A 22,579-nucleotide genomic window follows, 5' to 3' on the forward strand; every position below is an offset into this window, starting at 1 on the left:
GATAATAAACCTGTAGAATTTAGAATCAGTGCTCCCAACGATATGATTAACCTGGTCTGGGGTGGGGCTAGTGTCTTAGTTTATCAACGGCAAGCCAGAAGATTCTCTGGAATATCCAGCGGCAGTCATAATTGAGAATCTCTGCCCTCACTGCAAACCAGAGGCTAAAGGGAAGCAGGTTCTCAGCGGCAACCAGAATTGAGAATCACTGGCCTCACTGCAAACAGAGGCAAAAGGGAAGCAGAAACCAGAAAATATTCCGGTCTACTGTTGGCCAGGTTTTCTAGGCTATAAGTGTCAGCAGGTAACCAGGTTATTGGAAGTATTTGGAGGTTTGGACACTTATTTTTAGAAAAATGAAAACACTTGATTATGAAATTTCTTTTGGAATCATGAGCGAAATATTTTAAGATGAGTTTGTCCCTGAGGAAAGGGCAAGTGAAGGAAACAGCCTCCATACTTGGAGAGATGGAGTGAGTCATGTCGAAGCTGCCTGTCAGGGAAATGCATATAAACAAGCCATAACGGGGCCAGGCTGGGGATGGAGTTAAGTGTTATTCAGTTCAGTTCAGTTCAGTTCAGTCGCTCAGTCGTGTCCGACTCTCCGCGACCCCATGAATCACAGCACGCCAGGCCTCCCTGTCCATCACCAACTCCCGGAGTACACTCAAACTCATGTCCACAGAGTCGGTGATGCCATCCAGCCATCTCATTCTCCGTCGTCCCCTTCTCCTCCCGCCCCCAACCTTTCCCAGCATCAGAGTCTTTTCCAGTGAGTCAACTCGTCGCATGAGGTGGCCAAAGTATTGCAGTTTCAGCTTTAGCATCAGTCCCTCCAATGAACATCCAGGATTGATCTCCTTTAGAATGGACTGGTTGGATCTCCTTGCAGTATAAGGGACTCTCAAGAGTCTTCTCCAACACCACAGTTCAAAAGCATCGATTCTTCGGCGATCAGCCTTCTTCACAGTCCAACTCTCACAACCATACATGACCACGGGAAAAACCATTGCCTTGACTAGACGGACCTTGGTTGGCAAAGTAATGTCTCTGCTTTTTAATATACTATCAAGGTTGGTCATAACTTTCCTTCCAAGGAGCAAGCGTCTTTTAATTTCATGGCTGCAATCAGCATCTGCAGTGTTACCACTTGAATTTGTGTGCCTTCAAAACAAGCTCTAATAACTAAGGAGTAATGTCTGATTATTGCACGTGGACTGTTATCCTGACCCCCCACTGTGGCCCCACATACCTGGTCCCTTCTCAGGCCCTCCACTCTCTCCATGGAACATGGTGCCCAGCCACACAAAGCAAATAAATTGGTTTCCAGAGTATAACCAACTCAAGATAAAATTCACTCTGTTTTGTTCATATTTGTTTACACAGCACCTGTCATAATGCCTGGCAGAATAGGTTCTCAGGGAGCATTTATGAATGGTTGGAGAATCAGCGATCTGGGGACAGGTAGAGGCATATGGAATCTTAGTTCCCCAACCAGGGATAGAACCCACAGCCCCTGCCTTGGAATCATGGCATCAGTTCTAACTACTGGACCACCACAGAAGTCCCTAATTAAATTATTTTGAAACCAGAAAAGTAATGTATGTGTGTGTATAATGGGGGCTTCCCAGGTGGCACTAGTGGTAAGGAATCTGCCTGTAATGCAGGAGACCTGAGTTTGATCCCTGGCTTGGGAAATTTTCCTGGAGGAGGACACAGCAACCCACTCCAGTATTCTTGCCTGGAGTATTCCATGGACAGGGGAGTCAGACATGACTGAGCAACTAACACACACAATATATTTTGTGGATTATTATCTAATTCACAGTATATGTTCAAATTTTGGTAAATGTCCCAGGAATGTCTGTTGAGATGTGTGTTTTTCTTGGTCCAGAGTTCAACCCAGGATCACAAATTACATCTCATTGACATGTCTTTTAGTCTCTTTTATTGTCCCAGATAAGAAAGGCTTCCTAAGTGATCAATGCAAAGAAATAGAGAAAAACAATAGAATGGGAAAAATGAGAGATCTCTTCAAGAAAATCAGAGATACCAAGGAAACACTTCATGCAAAGATGGGCACAATAAAGGACAGAAACAGTATGGACTTAATAGAAGCACAAGATATTAAGAAGAAGTGGCAAAAATACACTGAAGAACTATACAAAAAAGATAACCACTATGGTGTGATCATTCACCTAGAGACAAACATCCTAGAATTCAAAGTCAAATGGGCCTTAGGAAGCATCACTACAAAAAAGGCTAGTGGAGGTGATGAAATTCCAGCTGAGCTGTTTCAAATCCTAAAAGATGATCCTGTGAAAGTTGCTGCACTCAATATGCCAGCAAATTTGGAAAACTCTGCAGTGGCCACAGGATTGGAAAAGGTCAGTTTTCATTCTAATCCCAGAGAAAGGCAGTGCCAAAGAATGTTCAAACTGCCACACAATTGCACTCATCTCACACGCTAGCAGAGTAATGCTCAAAATTCTCCAAGCTAAGCTTCAACAGTACATGAACCGAGAGCTTCCAGATGTTCAAGCTGGATTTAGAAAAGGTAGGGGGGAGTGGGGAAAAGCTAGAGGAGCCAGAGATCAAATTGCCAATATCTGTTGGATCATAGAAAAAGCAAAAGAATAACATAAAACCATCTACTTCTGGTTCTTTGACTATGCTAAAGCCTTCCCAGCAAACTGGGGAAAATTCTTAAAGTGATGAGAATATCAGATCATCTTACCTGCCCTCCTGTGAAATCTGTATGCAGGTCAGGAAGCAACATTTAGAACCGGACATAGAACAACAGACTGTTTCCAAATTGGGAAAAGATTATGTCAAGGCTGTATATTGTCAACCTTCTTGTTTAACTTATATGCAGAACATCATGAGAAATTCTGGGCTGGATGAAGCACAAGCCGGAATCAAGATTCTCAGGAGAAATATCAATAACCTCAGATATGCAGATGACACCACCCTTAGGCAGAATGCGAAGAACTTTAGTTCTCTTTAGAGCCTCTTGATGAAAGTGAAAGAGGAAAGTGGAAAAGTTGGCTTAAAACTCAACATTCAAAAAATGAACCTCATGATATCTGGTCCCATCACTTCATGGCAAATAGATGGGGAAACAATGGAAATGTGACAGACTTTATTTTCTTGGGCTCCAAAATTAATGCAGATGGTGGCTGCAGCCATGAAATTAAAAGATGCTTGGTCCTTGGAAGAAAAGCTATTACCAACCTAGACAGCATATTAAAAAGCAGAGATATTGCTTTGCTAACAGAGGTCCGTCTAGTCAAGGCTATGGTTTTTCCAGTAGTCATGTATGGATGTGAGAGTTGGACCATATAGAAAGCTGAGCACCAAAGAATTGATGCTTTTGAACTGTGGTGTTGGAGAAGACTCTGGAGAGTCCCTTGGACAACAAGGATATCAAACCAGTCCATCCTAAAGGAGATCAATCCTGAATATTCATGGGAAGGACTGATGCTGAAACTGAAGTCCAATGCTTTGGCCACCTGATGCAAATAACTGACTCATTAGAAAAGACCCTGATGCTGGGAAAGGTTGAAATCAGGAAGAGAAGGGGATGACAGAAGATGAGATGGTTGGATGGCATCACCGACTCAATGGACATGAGTTTGAGCAAGCTCCAGGAGTTGGTGACGGACAGGGAAACCTGACCTGCTGCAGTCCATGGGGTAGCAAAGAGTCAGACACGACTAAGCAACTGAACTGACTGAACTGAATCTCCCAGCGTTCCTTAGCCTTTGTTTTTACTGACCTTGACACTTTTGGAGAAGTACAGACTAGCTATCTTGTGGAACATCCCTGCAGCTGGGTGTATCTGAGATCTCCTCATGGTTAGATTCTTGTGTGTTTCAGCAAGAACATGACCACATCCAGGTGTCCCTCTCAGTGCCTCTCATCGGGAGGCAGGTCTGCGGTGTCCGTTTGTCCCAATGTTGGAGATGTTGGCTTGGATCATTTAATTAAGGTGATGTTTGACATGTGTTTTCTCTTTGAGGTTATTCATTTCTTTTGTATTTAAGTTGCTCTATAGGCAGAGGCTTGGAAGCTGCATAAATGCCCTGTTTCTTATTAAATTTGCACCCACAATTCATGGCATGCCTTGGTAATTATCTACCGCCATCATTCCTTTATTAGTTTCTGCCACTGAGATTTAGCTTGGGGAAAACATTATTCATATCTCCTGGGCTTCCCTGGTGTCTCAGTAGTAAAGAATCCACCTGCCAATGCAGGAGATGTGGGTTCAGTCCCTGGGTCGGGAAGATCCCCTAGAGAAGACAAGGACAAACCACTGCAGTATTCTTGTCTGGGAAATCCCATGGACAGAGGAGCCTGGCAGGTTATAGTCCATGCGGTCACAGAGTCGGATATGAGTTAGCAACTAAACAACAACTCATATTTCCCAGTTCATTACTCTTAGTGTGGAGCAAAGTGGACACTGTGGCAAGTCAGATCTGTACATCGATGACACAAGAGAAAAAGAGGAGACAACTGAAAAACAGTCTACAAATAGTGTTCCTTAAGAGGAGACCACAACCAGTAAAAACAACAGGCAAAAAGAGAAGAAAGCAAAGCTGGGCTTTAAAAGGAAAGACTAGGGACTTCCCTGACAGTCCAGTAGTTAAGACTCCTCAATTCCATTGCAAGGGGATGGGTTCAATTCCTGGTTGGGGAACTAAGATGCTGCACAGCACAGCCTAAAAATAAATAAATAAAAACTCAAGTGTATAGCTTGAAAGTGCTCACCTGAATTCTACAAAGTAAATGAAAATTTATATGAACTTAGACACATCCTGGCAACAATCAGAATTGTAAGGGTGTAATTTTTTTTTCCCTTATAAGCATCTATGCAGGGCTTCCCTCATGGCTCAGATGGTAAAGAATCTGCCTGCAGTGCAGGAGAGCCGAGTTCAATCCCTGGGTTGGGAAGATCCCCTGGAGAAGGAAATGGTAACCCACTGCAGTATTGTTGCCTGGAGAATTCCATGAGCAGAGACTGGAGGACGACAGTTCATGGGGTCACATAGAGTCAGACGTGACTGAGCAGCTAACACTTTCACGCTCATCTATGCAGCAGGGGGAAAGGCCAGTATCAAAGGAAGGAAAATAAAGGTAAGCGCAGGGTTCTCTTTTGCTGCCTTTAATGCCAGCAAGCCATAGATAAGTTTTGATAAGGAACATTTTTTAACCCAAGAATTTTGTGGCCAGTCCAATTTGCAAAGTCCTCAGAAATGTGCCGCTGTTACCAAGAAGGACCCTGAAGCACATTCTAACTCCCCAAAGCATCTTCTCTCTCCTGCTGCCCTCCAGACATCCTGGATTGATGTTCACATCTTTCCCAGCCTGCAGCACACTACTTGCCATCTGCTTGAGAAGTTCAAAACGTATGTGTTAGTACATAAGACAGACTTTTATCCCCTTGTTTTCTTTCCTGTGCCCCAGTCTACTGTCTTCCGTGGAGTTGCTCAAACACACCTATCTTCCTGTCCACCTGGGAGCCACTACACTCTGGGTTCCTTCTGCCCAAACGCCCTTCCCTCTTCTGCCCACCCATCTCATTTCCGCTGTCCTCATATATTCAATCAAGAGTCATTTTCTAGGACTTCCCTGGTGGTCCAGTGGATAAGACTCTGCATTCCCAATGCAGGGGGCCTGAGTTTGATCCTTGGTCAGATAACTAGATCACACATGCCACAGCCAAAGATCCCACATGCCACAGCTGAGACCCTGTGCAGTCAGATAAATGAAAATCAAACAGAAGTCATTCTCTCATTGAGGCTTTCCCTGGTTGGTCTGTGTAACTTATAACCTTCATCTGCCTCGCCTCTTTTTTTTTTTTAAATACTTATTTTGGCTGTCGAAAGTCTTAGCTGCAGCACACAGGATCTCAGTCTTCATGGTAGCATGCGAGATCTTTAATTACGGCATGTGGGATCTAGTTCCTTGATCAGCGATTGAACACATGTCCCCTGCACTGGGAGCACAGAGTCTTAGTCACTGGATCACCAGGGAAGTCCCCCTCCTTGCGTCTTATCTGCCATCCCTGACTTGATTTTTCTCCTTAGAAAAATGTATCACTATCTAGTATTTTAGTTATTTATTTGTTTGGATTACTGTCTAGATAGACAGATTCTCTAATGCATTCACAAGACCTAGAACAGTGCCTGGCACGTAGTAGATACAGCATGAATACTTGTTGTGAGTCATGTTTTCTGCCAGGTCAGTTAGTTCAACAAGCAAACCATGCCATCGGAGACCCAGGTTCTTTCCATATATGCTGTTGGCCTCCAGCCCTTTGGCTACCCAACTCAGTCCCTGCTGTGTAGACAGTCTTCACAGACAATTACACAATAAATCAATGTGTGAATTGCCAGGAAAATTCTATATAGAAGATATACATGCAAATTTCCTTTCTTTAATAGGATACGATGACAGAATTAGCAAAGAACTTACATTTTTCCTTTTAAGTAGTATTTGTTAGAGAGTGGTGGGTATGTTTACTTAGAATTAGCGTTTTCCCCTTCAATTTTCATTAGGTTCCTATTTGCCTTTGCTTCTATTATATGTTAATCCACCACAATGAGTATCCTGGGACTTTTTTTTTTTTTGGCTGTGCTGTGTGGCTTGTGGGATCCTAGTTCCCTGACCAGGGATCTAACCCATGCCCCCTGCAGTGGAAGCCAGGAGTCCTGACTCCTGGACCACCAGGAAAATCCTGGACTGGTACTTTAGGAACAAACCAACTTCCTTTTACCCTGAAGTCTTGCATTTAAGCAAGAACAATTGTTCTTAACATGAAAATTGTTCTTAAGAACAATTTTAAGAGAAGATTCCCTCAAGCAGGCACAATTGATTGTGGGTAGAGCATATTTTTTAAACCTATAAAATCAGTTGCAGTTAGTAACCCAGTGCGACTCTGAGGATCTTTAGCCTGTTTTCTGGTCCCTGTCTGCTTTGCGGAACATGGATACTACAGGTAAGGCTCCCCTTTGCCTGACCTGAAAAGCCTTATCTTTCTGATCTCTGAAACTCAGATCAGGAAGAAAAGGAGATAGTGAACGAAGCCTAGGACACAGGAGGCTTTGTAAAGGCCTCAAACCACTGGCTTCCCCGGTGGTTTAGTGGTAAAGAATCTGCTTGCAATGCAGGAGACGCAGGAGATGTGGGTTCAATCCCTGGATCGGGAAGATACCCTGGAGGAGGAAATGGCAACCCACTCCAGTATTCTTCCCTGGAAAGTGACATTGACAAAGGACCCTGGTGGGCTATAGTCCATGGGGTCGCAAAAAGTCAGATAAGACTGAGCAGCTGCACACGCCTGAATGCAGAGGAGTTACTGAGAGAAGCAGCTTTTGAAGAGGTGGCTGGTTCGTCTGTGGTGGAGCACTGGCTTCACTTGGAGCTTGGAAGAAAGTCATGAACAGTAGAAAGGAGGATACATGCTTCCTGGGGACCAGGAGTTTCCAGAACTTTGGCTTGGACCAACCCTAGAAAGGGGCTTCCCTGGTGGCTCAGCAGTAAAGAATCAGCCTGCCAGTGCAAGAGACACAGGGTCAATCCCTGGGTTGAGAAGATGCCCTGGAGAAGTAAATGGCAACCCACTCCAGTATTCTTGCCCGGGAAATCCCATGGACAGAGGAGCCTGGTGGGCTATAGTCCACGAGGTCGCAAAGAGTCGGACACAACTGAGTAACTGAACAACAACCCTAGAAACGGGGAATAGACAAGGAACACCTGAGTTGGAGAAGGGTTGCGTCTGTGTGATGGGACGGAAGGATTCGAGCACAAGGTCCGTCTGAGATGCTCGGCTTTGGGTAAAACTAGACTTGGCCAGTTTCCTTGCCCGGGAACACCTGTGTGCTGGCTTGTGTGTGCCCTCGGTATTGTACGGCAGGAATTGTCCGCTGTTCCCCACATCCCTACACTTGACCTGGCTTCATGCTGTGAGCATCATGCGCCTGGAGGACAGCAAAGGAGAGAAATCAGTTGGAAACTTTTCTTAGGATGATAGCCTCCAAGGAGAGCTTTCCCTGAGTCAGCTCTAAAGGAGTGATCTTTTAAAAAATAATTTTGTATATTTATGTCTGGCTGTACTGGGTTTTCACTGCGACATGGCTTTTCTCTAGTTGCGGCAAGCAGAGGTTTCTTGCTGCAGTGGCTTCTTTTGTTGCAAAGCACGGGCTGCAGAAAGCAGGCTTAGTTGATTGTGGTGCTAGGGACATGTGGAATCTTCCTGGGACAGGGATCGAACCCATGTCTCCTGCATTGGCAGATGGACTCTTTACCACTGAACCACTAGGGGAGCCCAAGAGAACGAGTTTTGCTAATCATCTCCAGAGGCTGCATATTCCCAGCCTGATAAGGAAAAGTCTACCTTCCTTTTTCTTTCTGTGAGCTCACCACCTTCCCGTCCATTTTCTGGACAATGATGCCACCTAATGGGAACCAGTAATAACTCACAGTGTTTTAGGTGAGGAGACTGCATTTCCCAATATAACTCATGTTTCCTTGCTTGATGCTTAACTCTGACACCCATTCAGTGCTGTTTGCCAGTCTCTGATGAAGACAGCACATAGCCAGTCCTACTTTCATACTGTTAAGTATTTTAGGATGACTCTGTGTACCTATATTCAGTTATCATATAATACATATTAAATATATTACAATCTTCTTTGTCAATTGTATCTAAATAAAGCTGACAATTTTAATTTTAAAAAGATGGCTATAAATGATGTAAATAACAGATGCACAAGAAGTCCAAGTGAATGGAGATATGTCAAAATGATGATAGGTACTGGGTTATGCTAGTGTGACTGTGGGTGTGGGGGGTTTGTTGGGGTTTATTGTGTGTGTGATTGTGGTTTCTAAATGTTTTATAATACAGCATCTATTTTTTCCCTTAGGAAATTTGCATTCATCATATGTATATTTTTAATAGATAATAAAGTTGGAAAACACAAGAAAAACAAAATCATTTGTACTCCCACCATTCAAATATACTGACTGTTTACATTTTGGTATGCTTCTATTTTTCTTTTCTCTTTTTGGCCGCGGTGTGCAGCTTGCAGGATCTTAGTTCCCCAACCAGGGACTGAACCCAGGCCATGGTAGTCAAGTGCTGAGTCCTAACCACTGGACCACCAGGGAATACCTGCTAGTCTTTTTAATTTTTTTATCATAGAATTTACATGTTTTTAAAAAACTGTAAATTTTAAATTACACATTCATTCTGTATATTTCCATTTACTATCACTCTTAGTAATAATTCTATTGGTTTTTATAATATAAAAATTGCCCTTTATTGACTTCCCTGGTGGTCCAGTGGCTAAGACCCTGTGCTGCCAATGCAGAGGGCTCCGGTTCGATCCCTCGTCAGGGAACTAGTTCCCATGTGCCTCTAGTAAGAGCTCGAATGTCGGAACTGCCGATCGTGCATGCCACAGCTAAGCCCTAAAACAGCCAAATAAATAAACATTTTTAAAAAAGAACCTCCCAAAGCTAAATTATGCCTTGGGAAGGAAAATAAAAACACCTTTTAAAAAAGTTAATAATAAGTAAATAAAATTAAAATCGCCCTTCAGACAAAGCTGCTTCCATGAAACCTGAATGCATCATTGATTGCATCAGGATCCTGTTAATAGAAATCTGACCTTAAAATAATCTTTTAATACTCTTATTTGTGCTACGTGTTCTTGTACGTGGAGACCTCTTCAAAAGCCAGTAAGGGAACAGGTGAAAACAGTAAGAAGAAAGTAATTTTAGAATATACCTGCAACTACATGCAACGCCAAAGGAGCCCACCAACCGAGGCAATAGGAAGTTGCCCAAGAGGAAGTACCAGCAGCCCAGCCGTGTACCTGCGCCACCTAGTGGTTGTGGTTGCGAACGTCTGAAATCTCGGTCTCAGGGCTTCCCTGGTGGCTCAGAGGTTAAAGCATCTGTCTCCAATGCGGGAGATCCGGGTTCGATCCCTGGGTCGGGAAGATCCCCTGGCGAAGGAAACGGTAACCCACTCCAGTATTCTTGCCTGGAGAATCCCAGGGACAGAGAAGCCTGGTAGGCTACAGTCCACGGGGTCGCAAAGAGTCGGACACGACTGAGCGAGGGAATGGAGGAGCTGGGCCTCTGAGTTCCAGGCCTTGCTCCAGGACTCTGCCTCTCATCTCTGCTTAGCCTACTGAGGACAGAGCAAAGCTACTGTCAGTGCAGGAATACTTAGAAGATGTACCTGTTGTAGCTTGCATGATGAGCACCAAAGGGGCACCAACCAAAAGGCAAAAGGGGCTCATGGAATCTACGAAATGAAACATTCAACCGGAAAGACAGAAGTTTGGAATTCTGGCCCCTGAGATGCCATCAAATTATCATCCTTTTTACAGATCTCTCTTTTAAAGACATCTCTCTTCCACTTGTGACTCATTTACCTTATCATCCAAAAAGATGAGTATATGTCCTTTCTCTGATAGATGTTTTGACTGGGCTGTTGAGTTGTCAGGTGATACAAGAGGAGACACCCTGGTTTGTTAGCATGTAAAGGGTTGATATGAATCCAGTTTTGTGACTTACTAGCTCTGTGACTTGGGCTACATCACTTCATCTTTCCGGGCTCCGTTTCCTCATTCCTCAAACCAAGATAATCATAGCTCCTTTAGTAGGTTATAATAAGGACACTAGCCATTTTTGTAATAAAAATCTTTACTGTTAAGTGAGATTAGGTTAAAACAATTAAAAATTCAGTTTACTGATTCCAGGGCACACAGGTTTCCCCCCTTTTTAACATTTCTGAAATCATGATATGTTGGTGACATGCCTGAGTTTTTACTTTCTTTTTTTAAAAATTTAGTGTTTATTTATTTTATTTCTTTAGTGGCACCATGTCTCACTTGTGGCATGCAGGATCTTTTAGCTGTGGTATGTAGGATCTAGTTTCCTGACCAGGGAACGAACCCAGGCCTCCTGCATTGGAACATGGAGTCTTAGCCACTGGACCACCATGGATGTCCCTGTTTTTGCTTTCTTAATAGTTATATAAAATGTGCTTCTTACATTTGCTGATGTTTAAAATGAAATGTGATAATTAGGTCAGCATGGTGTTTGATACGCTCCAGGGAGAACAGTTCTAAGTGCCCTTGGTAATGTCTGTAAATGTAAACCTTGAATGTGACAAGTGGTTATATGAGGCCTGGTGGTGACAATTCTCTCACTGCTCTGTTCCCAGTCTCAGACTTGAGCCCATGAGCTACTATTTCTAAGAAGTTTATTTGGCAAGCATGTGTTGAGCCTTTCAAAATTCACTGAGATTACACAGAGCATGGTTCATAATTCAGCAGTCTGTACCATTTAGCACACAGTATACATGAAGTGAGTGATGGTGGGCTGTTTTGAAGAGGGTATGTAGGAGGCTGGGTGTAATCCCTCCTCTAATTCTATTGATTCTTTTTCTGCTGTATTTGTTGTTCAGTCATGAAGTCTTATCTAACTCTTTGTGACCCCACGGACTGCAACACGCCAGGTTTCCCTGTCCTTCACTATCTCCCTGAGTTTGCCCTAATCCATGTACATTGAGTCGGTGATGCCTTCCAAACATCTCATCCTCTGTCGTAACCCTTATCCTCCTGCCCTCAGTCTTTCCCAGCATCAGGGTCTTTTCCGAGTTGACTCTTCATATCAGGTGGCCAAAGTATTGGAGCTTCAGTCTTTCCAGTGACTATTCAGGACTCATTTAATTTAGGACTGCCTGGTTTGATCTCTTTGCAGTCCAAGGGACTCTCAAGAGTCTTCTCAAGCATCACAGTTCGAAAGCATCAATTCTTCAGTGCTTAGCTCTCTCCCAACTCTCACATCCATACATGACTACTGGAAAAACCATAGCTTTGACTAGATGGACCTTTGTCAGCAAAGTGATGTCTCTGTTTTTTAATACACTTTCTAGGTTTGTCATAGCTTTTCTTCCAAGGGGCAAGTAGACTGCTACTTTCTCTTAAGTTCTCTGCAAGGGCTGAATGCAATGCTGCATGGAATATACCTGGCACATATTCAGCTCAGTAAATAACCACAGATTTTATAGGCATACCTCATTTTATTGTACTTTACTTTCCTGTGCTTCACAGATACTGCATTTTTTTAATGAATTAAAGGTTTATCCAGCAAGTCTATCAGCTTCATTTTTCCAACAGCCTTTGCTCACTTTGTGTCTCTGTCACATTTTGGTAATTCTTGCAATATTTCCAACTCTTTCTTAGAGTATGCATGGGTTGTTGTTTTTTTTTTTTTTTTTTGCCTTTTCATACTATTCATGGGGTTCTCAGTATAAAAAGGCAAATATATATATATATATATATAAAATGACACAGGATGAAATGGTTGGATGGCATCACCAACTCAATGGACATGAATTTCAGCAAATTCCTGGAGATGATGAAGGATGGGGAAGCCTGGGGTGCTGCAGTCCATGGGGTTGCAAAGAGTCAGACACAACTGAGGGACTGAACAACAACAACAAATGTATTTTTTTTAGACATAATGCCATTGCACACTTAACACTGCAGTGCTCAGTCGTGTCCAGCTCTTCGACCCAATGGACTGTAGCCGCCAGGCGCCTCTGTCCATGGGATTTCCCAGGCAAGAACACTGAAGTGGGTTGCCATTCCCTCCCCAGGGGATCTTCCCAACCCAGGGATCAAACTTGAGTCTCCTGCATTGCAGACAGATTCTTTACTGCTAAGCCACCAGGGCTTCCCCATACTTAACATAGAATAGTATAAGCGTAACTTTTATATGGAGAAGGCAATGGCAACCCACTCCAGTACTCTTGCCTAGAAAATCCTATGGACGGAGGAGCCTGGTAGGCTGCAGTCCATTTGGTCGCTTAGAGTCGGACACAACTGAGCGACTTCACTTTCGCTTTTCACTTTCATGCATTGGAGAAGGAAATGGCAACCCACTCCAGTGTTCTTGCCTGGAGAATCCCAGGGACGGGGGAGCCTGGTGGGCTGCCGTCTATGGGGTCGCGCAGAGTCAGACACGACTGAAGCGACCTAGCAGCAGCAGCAACTTTTATATGCACTGGGAAACCAGAATCATTGTGTGTTTCCCTTTTCTGCAGCGGTCTGGAAGCAAGCCTGCAGTATCTCCGAGGTCCGTCTCCTTGGCAACCGGCCCTGGTCTTTTTCTCTTTCAGTCTAATAAAGTTCCTGTTGTTCAGCACCCGCACCACATGCATCCGTTGACGCCCCTCATCACCTACAGCAACGACCACTTCTCCCCCGGCTCCCCGCCCACACACCTCTCCCCAGAGATCGACCCAAAGACAGGTGAGTTGGCTGCCACTCAGGCTGGCCCAGGTAACTCAGAAGAGAACTGTCTGAGGAGTCACACGTGCTGACAAAGCAAGAGTCTTTATTGGGAAGGGGCACCCGGGGGGAGAACAGTATGCTAAGGGAACCCAGGAGGACTGCTCTGCCGTGTGGCTCACAGACTCAGGTTTTACGGTGATGGGGTTAGTTTCTGAGTTGTCTTTGGCAGATTGTTCTGACTGAGGGTCCTTCCTGGTGGCGCACACATTGCTCAGCCAAGATGGGTGCCAGCTGGAAGGATTCTGGGAGGTGATAGGATACATGGCTTCTCATTTTGACCTTTCCCAAACTCTTCCGGTTGGTGGTAGCTTATTAGTTCCACGTTCCTTGCCAGGACCTCCTGTCGTAAAATAACTCACACAAATGGTTTCTATGTTACCTAGCCAGGATGGGCAGTTTCAGCCAGTGTGTTTCCCCTAACAGACTTAGAAGTATAGATACAAGGCAAGAGACTGAGTTGACTCTTTTCTCAAGTTGCTCACCCACACTGTTCATCCCAGAGAGAGCCATCGTTTTCATAAAATTCCCATAGAGTTGCTGTGGGAACATTTTTGGAGTCCCTCTTTAGGCAGCTATTACAAGTTACAGATAATAAGGAGGATAAATGTGGAACAGATGTCACCGAGTCCAAGCTCAGTCTGCTCACCACATGACAGGCCTGTAATTGGGAGTCAAGGAATAACACTTTATTCAGAAAGCTGGGTATCCAAGAAGATAGCGGACTAATGTCCTAGAGAATCATCTTATCGGAGTCTGGATGCCAGTTTCTTTTTTAGAACAGAGAGGGGGAGGAAGTGAAATAAAAAGGCCAAAAGGCTTGCAGAATATCCCCTGGCTTGGCCTGCATCAGGACAGGGATGTGTTAATTTCTTCTTGCAGCCAGTCACAGGTGGGCCAGGTCAGAACAGTCCCTGTGAGCTGAACAAAGGCACTTTAGTCTAACTTTCCAACAGAGGGGCAAGGTTCCCTGAGACAGGCCATTACGTATGCTTGCAGCTTATATACAGCATCTTTTCAACAATTATAGTAACAGCATGAAGAGCAAAGGTTAAAGTCAAAGAAAAACAGATCCAACGTGGAATCAGCTACTGTTCTTCCCTGTTACACGAAAATCTGAAGTTTATTTTTCCACGAATGAAACAGCTTTTCCAGCTGATGACTCCGGAGATAATCTTGGGTTTCTTAGTCCAAGATTTCCTGCCTCTGTCTTGGACACCTCCAGTATGAGCAGTTGGACATTACTGGTGACTGAGGGCAGAAACAAGGAAAGAAAAGGCATTGCAAGCCGCAGGGCATCTGTAGCCTCCTGTTTGATGTGACTTTAAAGTATAGGGTCAAGGAACTGTCTGACACATTTCTCCTTGGAAGCAGGAATCCCCCGGCCCCCTCATCCATCTGAGCTGTCTCCGTATTACCCACTGTCTCCCGGAGCTGTTGGGCAAATCCCACATCCCCTCAGCTGGCTCGTCCCACAGTAAGGAAACTTACAGCCTTTCTTATCCCTCCTTCCTTACACTGAGCTCTGCCTCCTGTACCTCCAACCTGTCCTTGGGGTCCAAATACAGATGCCCCCCAGCTCCAGCCCCACAGTGGAGCCCTCTCACCAAGCCCAGAACTTCCTCAGGGCATCAGAACAAGTTTCCCAGGCAGCATCTTCCCAACTCCCACTTCCTCCTTATTGCCTTTCACTCATCATCCTATCTTCCCAACCCCTTCTCGGTTCCTATGAACGTTCCCATTTCAGCAAGTTTCCTGACCGGATTTCCTTACTCCCGGCCCTTATAGGCAAGGACAGCCCATGTACTCCCTTCCTCCCGGTGGCTTCAGGCACCCCTACCCTGCCCTCGCCATGAATGCCTCGATGTCCAGGTGAGTCCTGGGGCTGCAGCTGTGAGCGGGGAAGCGGCAGCACAGGGAATGCTTGTCTACTGGCTGCCCTGCAGTTTCTGACCATTACATGACACAGCTTTCTCTTGGCAGTAAGCAACGAGGCAGGTGCTCACCTTTCCTCCCCACCTCTCTGATTAGTTGTGGGATGGAGACAACAGGCTTTGCTCACTCTTGCTCCATCTCCCTGTCTAAGAGGAGAATTTTAAAGCCCTCGCACTCGGTCCTCCTGCACGTTCCCCTATGGGCTGGGCAGGGCTTAAAGCATTTTGAATACAACAGACTGAAGCCAGAGGCTGGGAGATTAATTACTCCTGAAATGATGTCAGGAGAAGGGAACTATGAAAGAGGATTTCCGTCTCAGGGGCCGACCTACCTGACAACGGTACCACCAATGACAAAAAATATACAACCCACAGCATAAGCCTTTCTTTCCTTTCCCCTGTGAACCTGGCCTCCGACCTCCTGCATCTTCTGTTTTTCATCCCACCTGCTTTCAGGACTGGATATAGGAACCCTGTGCCTTTGTGGGGGAAGGGAGGTTTGTTGGGTGTTTCTCAAAATGAGTTCTTTCGAGGTCAGTCAGTAACTTTCTCTTGCTCCAACTCTGCCATGGCAGAGATGTTCACATACCTCTGCCATCAAGGCTGGGTTCCACCACGTCCTCTGCGAGGGACAAGCATCTAGCCTGAATCCCTCTGTTGTTTTTGTTTCCCCCTGGTATGCAGCCTGGTTTCCAGTCGGTTCTCCCCTCACATGGTGGCTCCGGCCCATCCTGGTCTGCCCACCTCAGGGATCCCCCACCCCGCCATTGTCTCCCCCATCGTCAAGCAGGAACCAGCGCCCCCCAGCCTGAGCCCGGCTGTGAGCGCGTGAGTAATGGGCAGCCTGGTGGCGGGTGGCCAGTCTCTGAGTAGCAAGTGCCATTGATTCTTCTCCTGGGGACCTTCAGCCAGCGGCTCCCTCGGCCACATCCTCCCCACCTTGCAAACTGTTCCCTTTGACCCCTGGAATTTCCATCCTCTCAGAGACACCACCGTGCATCTTTTCTCACAGTAAGGGAAGCCCTACAATCAGGACTTTGAAAGTGAAAGAGAAACTGAGAGAGCTTTTAGCTTCCTTCCCTGTCCCCCCATACTCTTGAAAATTGCAAGGGGAATTTTCTCAAGGTCACATGGTTGACTTGGGTCAGAGCTGAGTCCAGCACCATAGCCCGCGCTTTGTCCCCTGAAAGGCAGTCTCACGGCCAAGGAGACCCGCCCCCGCTCTGTTTCCACCTACAGTGCTCTGCCCCCTCCTCTCTCTCACCTGGGGCCAGTCCATCTCAGCTCCCCCCACCACCCTCTGCTCCTTGGTCAGGAAGTTGTCCTCTCCTAAAATATGGCTGGAGGTCAGTCAGAGTCTAGGAACTGGGTGCTCAGGTGCTGAAAGCAGCCCTGGGCAACTTTCATTGGCTGCCAAGTGGCTCATCCCCCACCTCCCCAGAGGCAGCCAGCCCTTAGCCTCCTTGAGAGATGACAGCTGAGAAATGCTAACCTACAGCCTTGTGACTTCCCAGAAAATCACCAGTCACAGTGAAGAAAGAGGAAGAAAAGAAGCCCCATGTGAAGAAGCCTCTTAATGCCTTCATGTTATATATGAAGGAGATGAGGGCCAAGGTGGTGGCCGAGTGCACCCTGAAGGAGAGTGCAGCCATCAACCAGATCCTGGGGAGGAAGGTAAGGTCGACCCCTGTGTTCCAGGCTGTGCAGCTCAGCGTCCCCCATGCTCACCACTCTGTCCTCGCTGGTCCTCTTTCTACAGTGGCACAACCTGTCCCGAGAAGAACAGGCCAAGTACTACGAATTGGCCCGGAAGGAGCGGCAGCTTCACTCACAGCTCTACCCAACCTGGTCAGCCCGAGACAACTACGTACGTGCCCACTCAGACACCAGGGGCAGCCTCCAAGTGAGGATTTGGGGGAGAAGGAAGTTGACTCCAGTGATAGAGGACCCTTAAGGCCAGGGAGAAGTCTGTATTTCTCTAGAAATGAGGAAGACACTTTAATTCTCAGGAGGGCAGTGTCCCGAGGACAGACTTAAATTTGTGCCTGTCCCATTGCAAGGGGGGCATGCATGCATGCTAAGTCACTTCAGTTGTGTCCGACTCTTTGCAACCCTGTGAACTGTAGCCCGCCAGGCTCCTCGGTCCATGGGATTCTCCAGGCAAGAGTACTGGAGTGGGTTGCCATTTCCTCCTCCAGGGGATCTTCCAGACCCAGGGATCAAACCTGTGTTTCTTAAGTCTCCTGCACTGGAGGGCAGGTTCTTAACCACTAGCACCACCTGGGAAGCCAACTGGAATTGGAAGTAGACTCAGCCTTTAATTCCATAATTCAGGTTGTGGTGTCAGCTGTGTGCTAGTTCTGATGATGATCAGTGTCTCTAGCAAAGGGTTCCCAACCTGGGCTCACAATGCCATGAGCTACTGCCTACATTTCTGATAACTCCCTGGAACTGGACAGGTTTTTTAATTTTATTTTTAAAAATATTTTTGGTGGGGCTGCACAAGCTTTCTCTAGTTGCAATGTCCAGGGGGCTCCTCTCTAGTTGCAGTGGGAAGGTTTCTCATTGCAGTGGCTTCTCTTGTGGAGCACAGGCTCTAGAGTATGAAAGCTCATTGGTTGTGGCACATGAGCTGAGTTGCCCCAGAGCATGTGTGATCTTCCCAGACCAGGAATCGAACCCATTGGCAGGTGGATTCTTAATCCCTCGACTGCCAGGGAAGTCCCTGTATGTATGTTCTTACTTGCTCTTTTTCTGCTAAAAGTCTTCATAACTGAGTTAGTTTTTTTCCCCCCCTTTGGTGCCAACTGAGCCCACACCTTCAACAGTGAAAGCATATAGTCCTAACCACTGAATCGCCAAGGAATTCCAGCTGCATGAGATTTTCAGTGAGACCTGGGATGCCTCAAAAAAGATCAGGAACCTGACACTGTTCTAGAGAGAGAAATAGAAAACTAAGCCTCCAGGGCAGGGAAAGAATGAGACCGTCCAAGAAGTCAGGACCTATCTGAGCTGAGGGGAGGGAGGCGGCCCCCCAGAAAGGCTCACTGTGCCTCCTTATGAGGCTGCTGCACAGAATGTGACCTGGGCGCCTGGTACAGAAAATATCCTGTCTCCCCACCTCATAACTGAATCCATCAGAAAAGCCGTTATTCTGTCCCTGGTTATTACTTTTTCCTTTGGCCATATCTTTCAGGGTAAGAAAAAGAAGAGGAAGCGAGAAAAGCAGCTGTCCCAGACACAGTCCCAGCAGCAGCAAGTCCAGGAGGCAGATGGTGAGTCTTCAGGAGGGAACTGCGTCTTTACTTTTTCCCACTGTGCCAGCTACACCTGCCGGCATCCTGTGCATGGGTCTCTGATGGACACCATGTCAACGCTGTGTTTTAATATTAATAGCTGCCATTTTCAAGGCCTCTGCCTCATGTACACTTGTGTGTGCGTGCTAAGTTGCTTCCATCATGTCCCACTCTTTGCGACCCTATGGACTGCATCCCGCCAGGCTCGTCTGTCCATGTGGATTCTCCAGGCAAGAATACTGGAAAGGGTTGTCATGCCCTCCACCAGGGGCTCTTCGTGACAGAGGGATGGACCTGCATTTCTTATGTCTACATGCATTGGCAGGAGGGTTCTTTACCAGTAGCAATTCCTGGGTATATGCAGGTTTACCCGCCTTTTGGAGATGATCAATTCAGAGGCTCAGAGAAGTGAAAGGACTTTCCCGGTAACACTGCTTGGTAAATGGAGGGAAATTTGGTCCAGCACTTTGTCACTCGAAAGGTGCTCTTCAATTCAGTTGAGTTGCTTCTTATTTGAGGGTTAGGTTCTAAAATCAATGCAGTAAAAGTAAAAGCTGAATGTTGTTGAAATGAGCCTTGAAATTCCCTTAGGAACCCAGCCCCTTAGAGATTGGCATACCACCTTTGAGTGAATCCAGTAGATTCAGGTTTTCCTTCAATGTTTGGTTGGCCGAATATCAGAAATAATCATTTGCTTGGATGAGGGAGGCCCCTTTGTGCCACAAATATTTTTTACACCAGAATCTCACCCAGCACAGACTAGCCCATACCTTGGCCAGTATTTCAGCCACATCTCCCAATCTCACACTCATTCCAGGACAAGGATAGAACGAGTTTAGTTCCATCTAAAGGGCTTCGCCGGAGAAGGCAATGGCAAGCCACTCCAGTACTCTTGCCTAGAAAATCCCATGGATGGAGAAGCCTGGTAGGCTGCAGTCCGTGGGGTCGCTAAGGGTCGGACACAACCGAGCGACTTCACTTTCACTTTTCACTTTCACACATTGGAGAAGGAAATGGCAACCCACTCCAGTGTTCTTGCCTGGAGAATCCCAGGGATGGGGGAGCCTGGTGGGCTTCCGTCTATGGGGTCACACAGAGTCGGACACGACTGAAGTGACTTAGCAGCAGCAGCAGCAGCAAAGGGCTTCGCAGGTGGTAAAGAATCTTCCTGCAATGCAGGAGACCTGGGTTCAATCCCTGGGTAGGGAGATCCCTGGAGAAGGGAATGGCAACCCACTCCAGTATTCTTGCCTAGAGAATTCCATGGACAGAAGAGCCTGGTGAGCTACAGTCCATAGGGTTGTGAACAGTGAGACGTAACTGAGCAGCTAACACACACACACTAAGTGCTTTTTATCACCTTTCCTTTCACTTCCTTTCCTAGTTTTCTAATATCTCTGTAATTTGTATATTCACCTCCATAGGAGTACACATAAGTTAACTATGTATATGACGCAAAATCTGTTGAATTGGTGCTTGGCAGATGCTGTACTATCTCTAGGAGGATCATAAACCAGATTTTAAAGCAAACTGAATAGAGATCCATGCCCCAAATGATAAGATTTAGGCAGGAAGATGATAATTTGCTACAGAAGGAAATGGCAACCCACTCCATTATTCTTGCCAGAAGAATTCCAGGGACAGAGAAGCCTGATGGGCTACAGTCCACAGTGGCGCAAGGAGGCGAACATCACTGAGCACAGCACAGCATGATAATTTGATAAGCCCAGTTATTTTCCCTCCAGGCAGATACTGAACGGGGTCTTTGGCATTTTGGTATTGGCCCTTTTCTGTGCTCTGCTGCTGCTGCTAAGTCACCTCAGTCGTGTCCGACTCTGTGTGACCCCATAGACGGCAGCCCACCAGGCTCCCCCATCCCTGGGATTCTCCAGGCAAGAACACTGGAGTGGGTTGCCATTTCCTTCTCCTTTCTGTGCTCTAGGTGTTCTGAAAGCCTTAGGCGTCATTTCAGGGCCTCATGCCCCTCCCTGTACGCATGCTTGTGTGCCGGGTCACACATACTACTTCCGCCTTTCCCAGCGTTCCTAGCGGCTGACTTCCTTGTTTGTTCCCCCCGCCCCTCCAGGTGCTCTGACCTCCAAAAGCAAGAAGCCATGTGTCCAGTACCTGCCCCCCGAGAAGCCCTGTGACAGCCCTGCTTCTTCCCACGGCAGCATGCTGGACTCCCCAGCTACCCCCTCTGCGGCCCTGGCCTCCCCGGCCGCCCCGGCCGCCACCCACTCGGAGCAAGCCCAGCCCCTCTCCCTCACCACCAAGCCAGAGACCCGGGCCCAGCTGGCTCTCCACTCAGCTGCTTTCCTGTCATCAAAGGCTGCCGCCACCTCTTCTGGCCAGATGGGCAGCCAGCCTCCGCTCCTGTCCCGGCCCCTCCCTTTGGGGTCCGTGCCCACAGCTCTGCTGACGTCCCCCCCATCCTTCCCCGCCACGCTCCACGCCCACCAGGCCCTCCCCGTGCTCCAGGCCCAGCCTCTGTCCTTGGTCACCAAGTCTGCCCACTAAGCTGCCCCCCTTGACCTATGCAGGCTGTCACGTGACTCATCGAGTAGTAAGGATGCAGAAGGAAAAAAAAAAGGAAACTTTATTGGTCAATATTTGACCACTCTGGACTGTTCTGTAAAGTGACTGGTAACAGCAGCACTTTACGTTTTGTAGATGTAACCAGTAGCTGATCTTAAGGCTTTTTTAAAAAAACAAACAAACAAAACTCTTAAAAAAAAAAAGAAAACGAGAACTGAAAAGTAGTGTGTTATTCTTCTTGTATGTGCAGCGGTGGATGGATGGACCTGGGCAGAAGGCACCCCTCTCTCTACCTCCTGGACTCTTTGCCCTCCCTGCTCTTCCCATCATCCTCACACATCCAACCCCACCCCCTGCTCCCTGGCTCCCCTCAATCCAGCTTACATGTTGGCCCTTGTTGCCCTTTCTAGCCTCTTCATCTACAACCCATTCCTTGACATTCCCTTTTACTTGGCTCACGTTTTTCTCCTGTGGGTTCATGCCTTCATCTTTGGCCTCTGCCCAGTGTAAGGCTGTCACCACGTGAGAAGACACCTCGGCCTCCTTTGTCTCCACCAGCACGTCTTTCCCTCAGTGGCCCTAAACCACCCCCATCCCCAGCCTCCAGTTTTCTGTGGAGGAAGAGGTCCTCTAAAATGGTTCTCCCCTGCATTCAAAGGGACTCAAGGTGCCTGCCACTTCCTCAGCGAAGAAGCCTGTGTTCCACCCCCTTACCAGTCAAGATGTCCCCTCACAGCCCCGGAGTGGCAGACAGGTCTGGCTCCTGTCACCCGGGAATGTGCTAGCACAATCTGCCAAAGCTCTGAGACCCTCCTCCCTCCCCAGTCACCTCACATGCTTCTTCTGTGTGTATTTCTTTTCATTTTTATGGGGTTTTTTGGAGCAGTTTAAACTCCCAGTTGTTTATTTTCACAAAAGAAAATAAAATTGCAGTTGCAAGACTTTCCTGAGTATTTTAGTCCTTTGTTGACTCAAGCCCCTTTCTTTACACCAAAGGCTGTGTAAGATTTTTACAAAATGCAAAGGAGGAACGCCTCTATTGGAAGGGGACGTAAGTCAGGCCTGACAGAACTAGAAAAATCTAATCCTGTTTTCAGCCTCGAATGTGCACAGACCAGTCAGTATAGATAACTGAGATCCAAAGGGATGAATCTTTTTATTTTTATTTGTCTTCTTGTAATTGCCAAGATGGGAGGGGTGTTCTTGGGTTTCTTTGCATGTACTGAGCACTGGAATTCATTTTTGTTGTACAGCTTTACTGAGGTATATAATTCATACAATTCACCCATTTTAGGTGTACCATTCAGTGGTTTTGTGTTCAAAGTTGTGTACCCATCATCACATTAGAACATTTTCATTACCTCAAAAAGAAACCCCATACTCTTTGGAACTTACCTTCCACTTCCTCCTTCTCACACCACCACCTCCAGCCCTG

General features: G+C 46.6%; 1 protein-coding gene across 1 annotated transcript in view; it reads left to right on the forward strand.

The window, feature by feature from the left end:
* TCF7L1 (transcription factor 7 like 1) overlaps positions 1-22,579 on the forward strand; it is a 200,471-nt gene extending 177,892 nt beyond the window's left edge. Inside the window, exons 5-12 of the mRNA XM_055399034.2 lie at positions 13,205-13,337; positions 14,751-14,853; positions 15,165-15,248; positions 15,995-16,138; positions 16,825-16,984; positions 17,070-17,177; positions 18,507-18,585; positions 20,693-22,579. Of these exons, the coding sequence (XP_055255009.2) occupies positions 13,205-13,337; positions 14,751-14,853; positions 15,165-15,248; positions 15,995-16,138; positions 16,825-16,984; positions 17,070-17,177; positions 18,507-18,585; positions 20,693-21,126 (1,245 nt within the window). The 3' untranslated portion in view covers positions 21,127-22,579. The remainder of the gene's footprint in view (positions 1-13,204; positions 13,338-14,750; positions 14,854-15,164; positions 15,249-15,994; positions 16,139-16,824; positions 16,985-17,069; positions 17,178-18,506; positions 18,586-20,692) is intronic.

The sequence above is a fragment of the Moschus berezovskii genome, chromosome 11, assembly GCF_049115385.1.
Source record: "Moschus berezovskii isolate FMDL1 chromosome 11, NW_MosBer_1.0, whole genome shotgun sequence".
Taxonomy (NCBI): Eukaryota; Metazoa; Chordata; class Mammalia; order Artiodactyla; family Moschidae; genus Moschus; species Moschus berezovskii.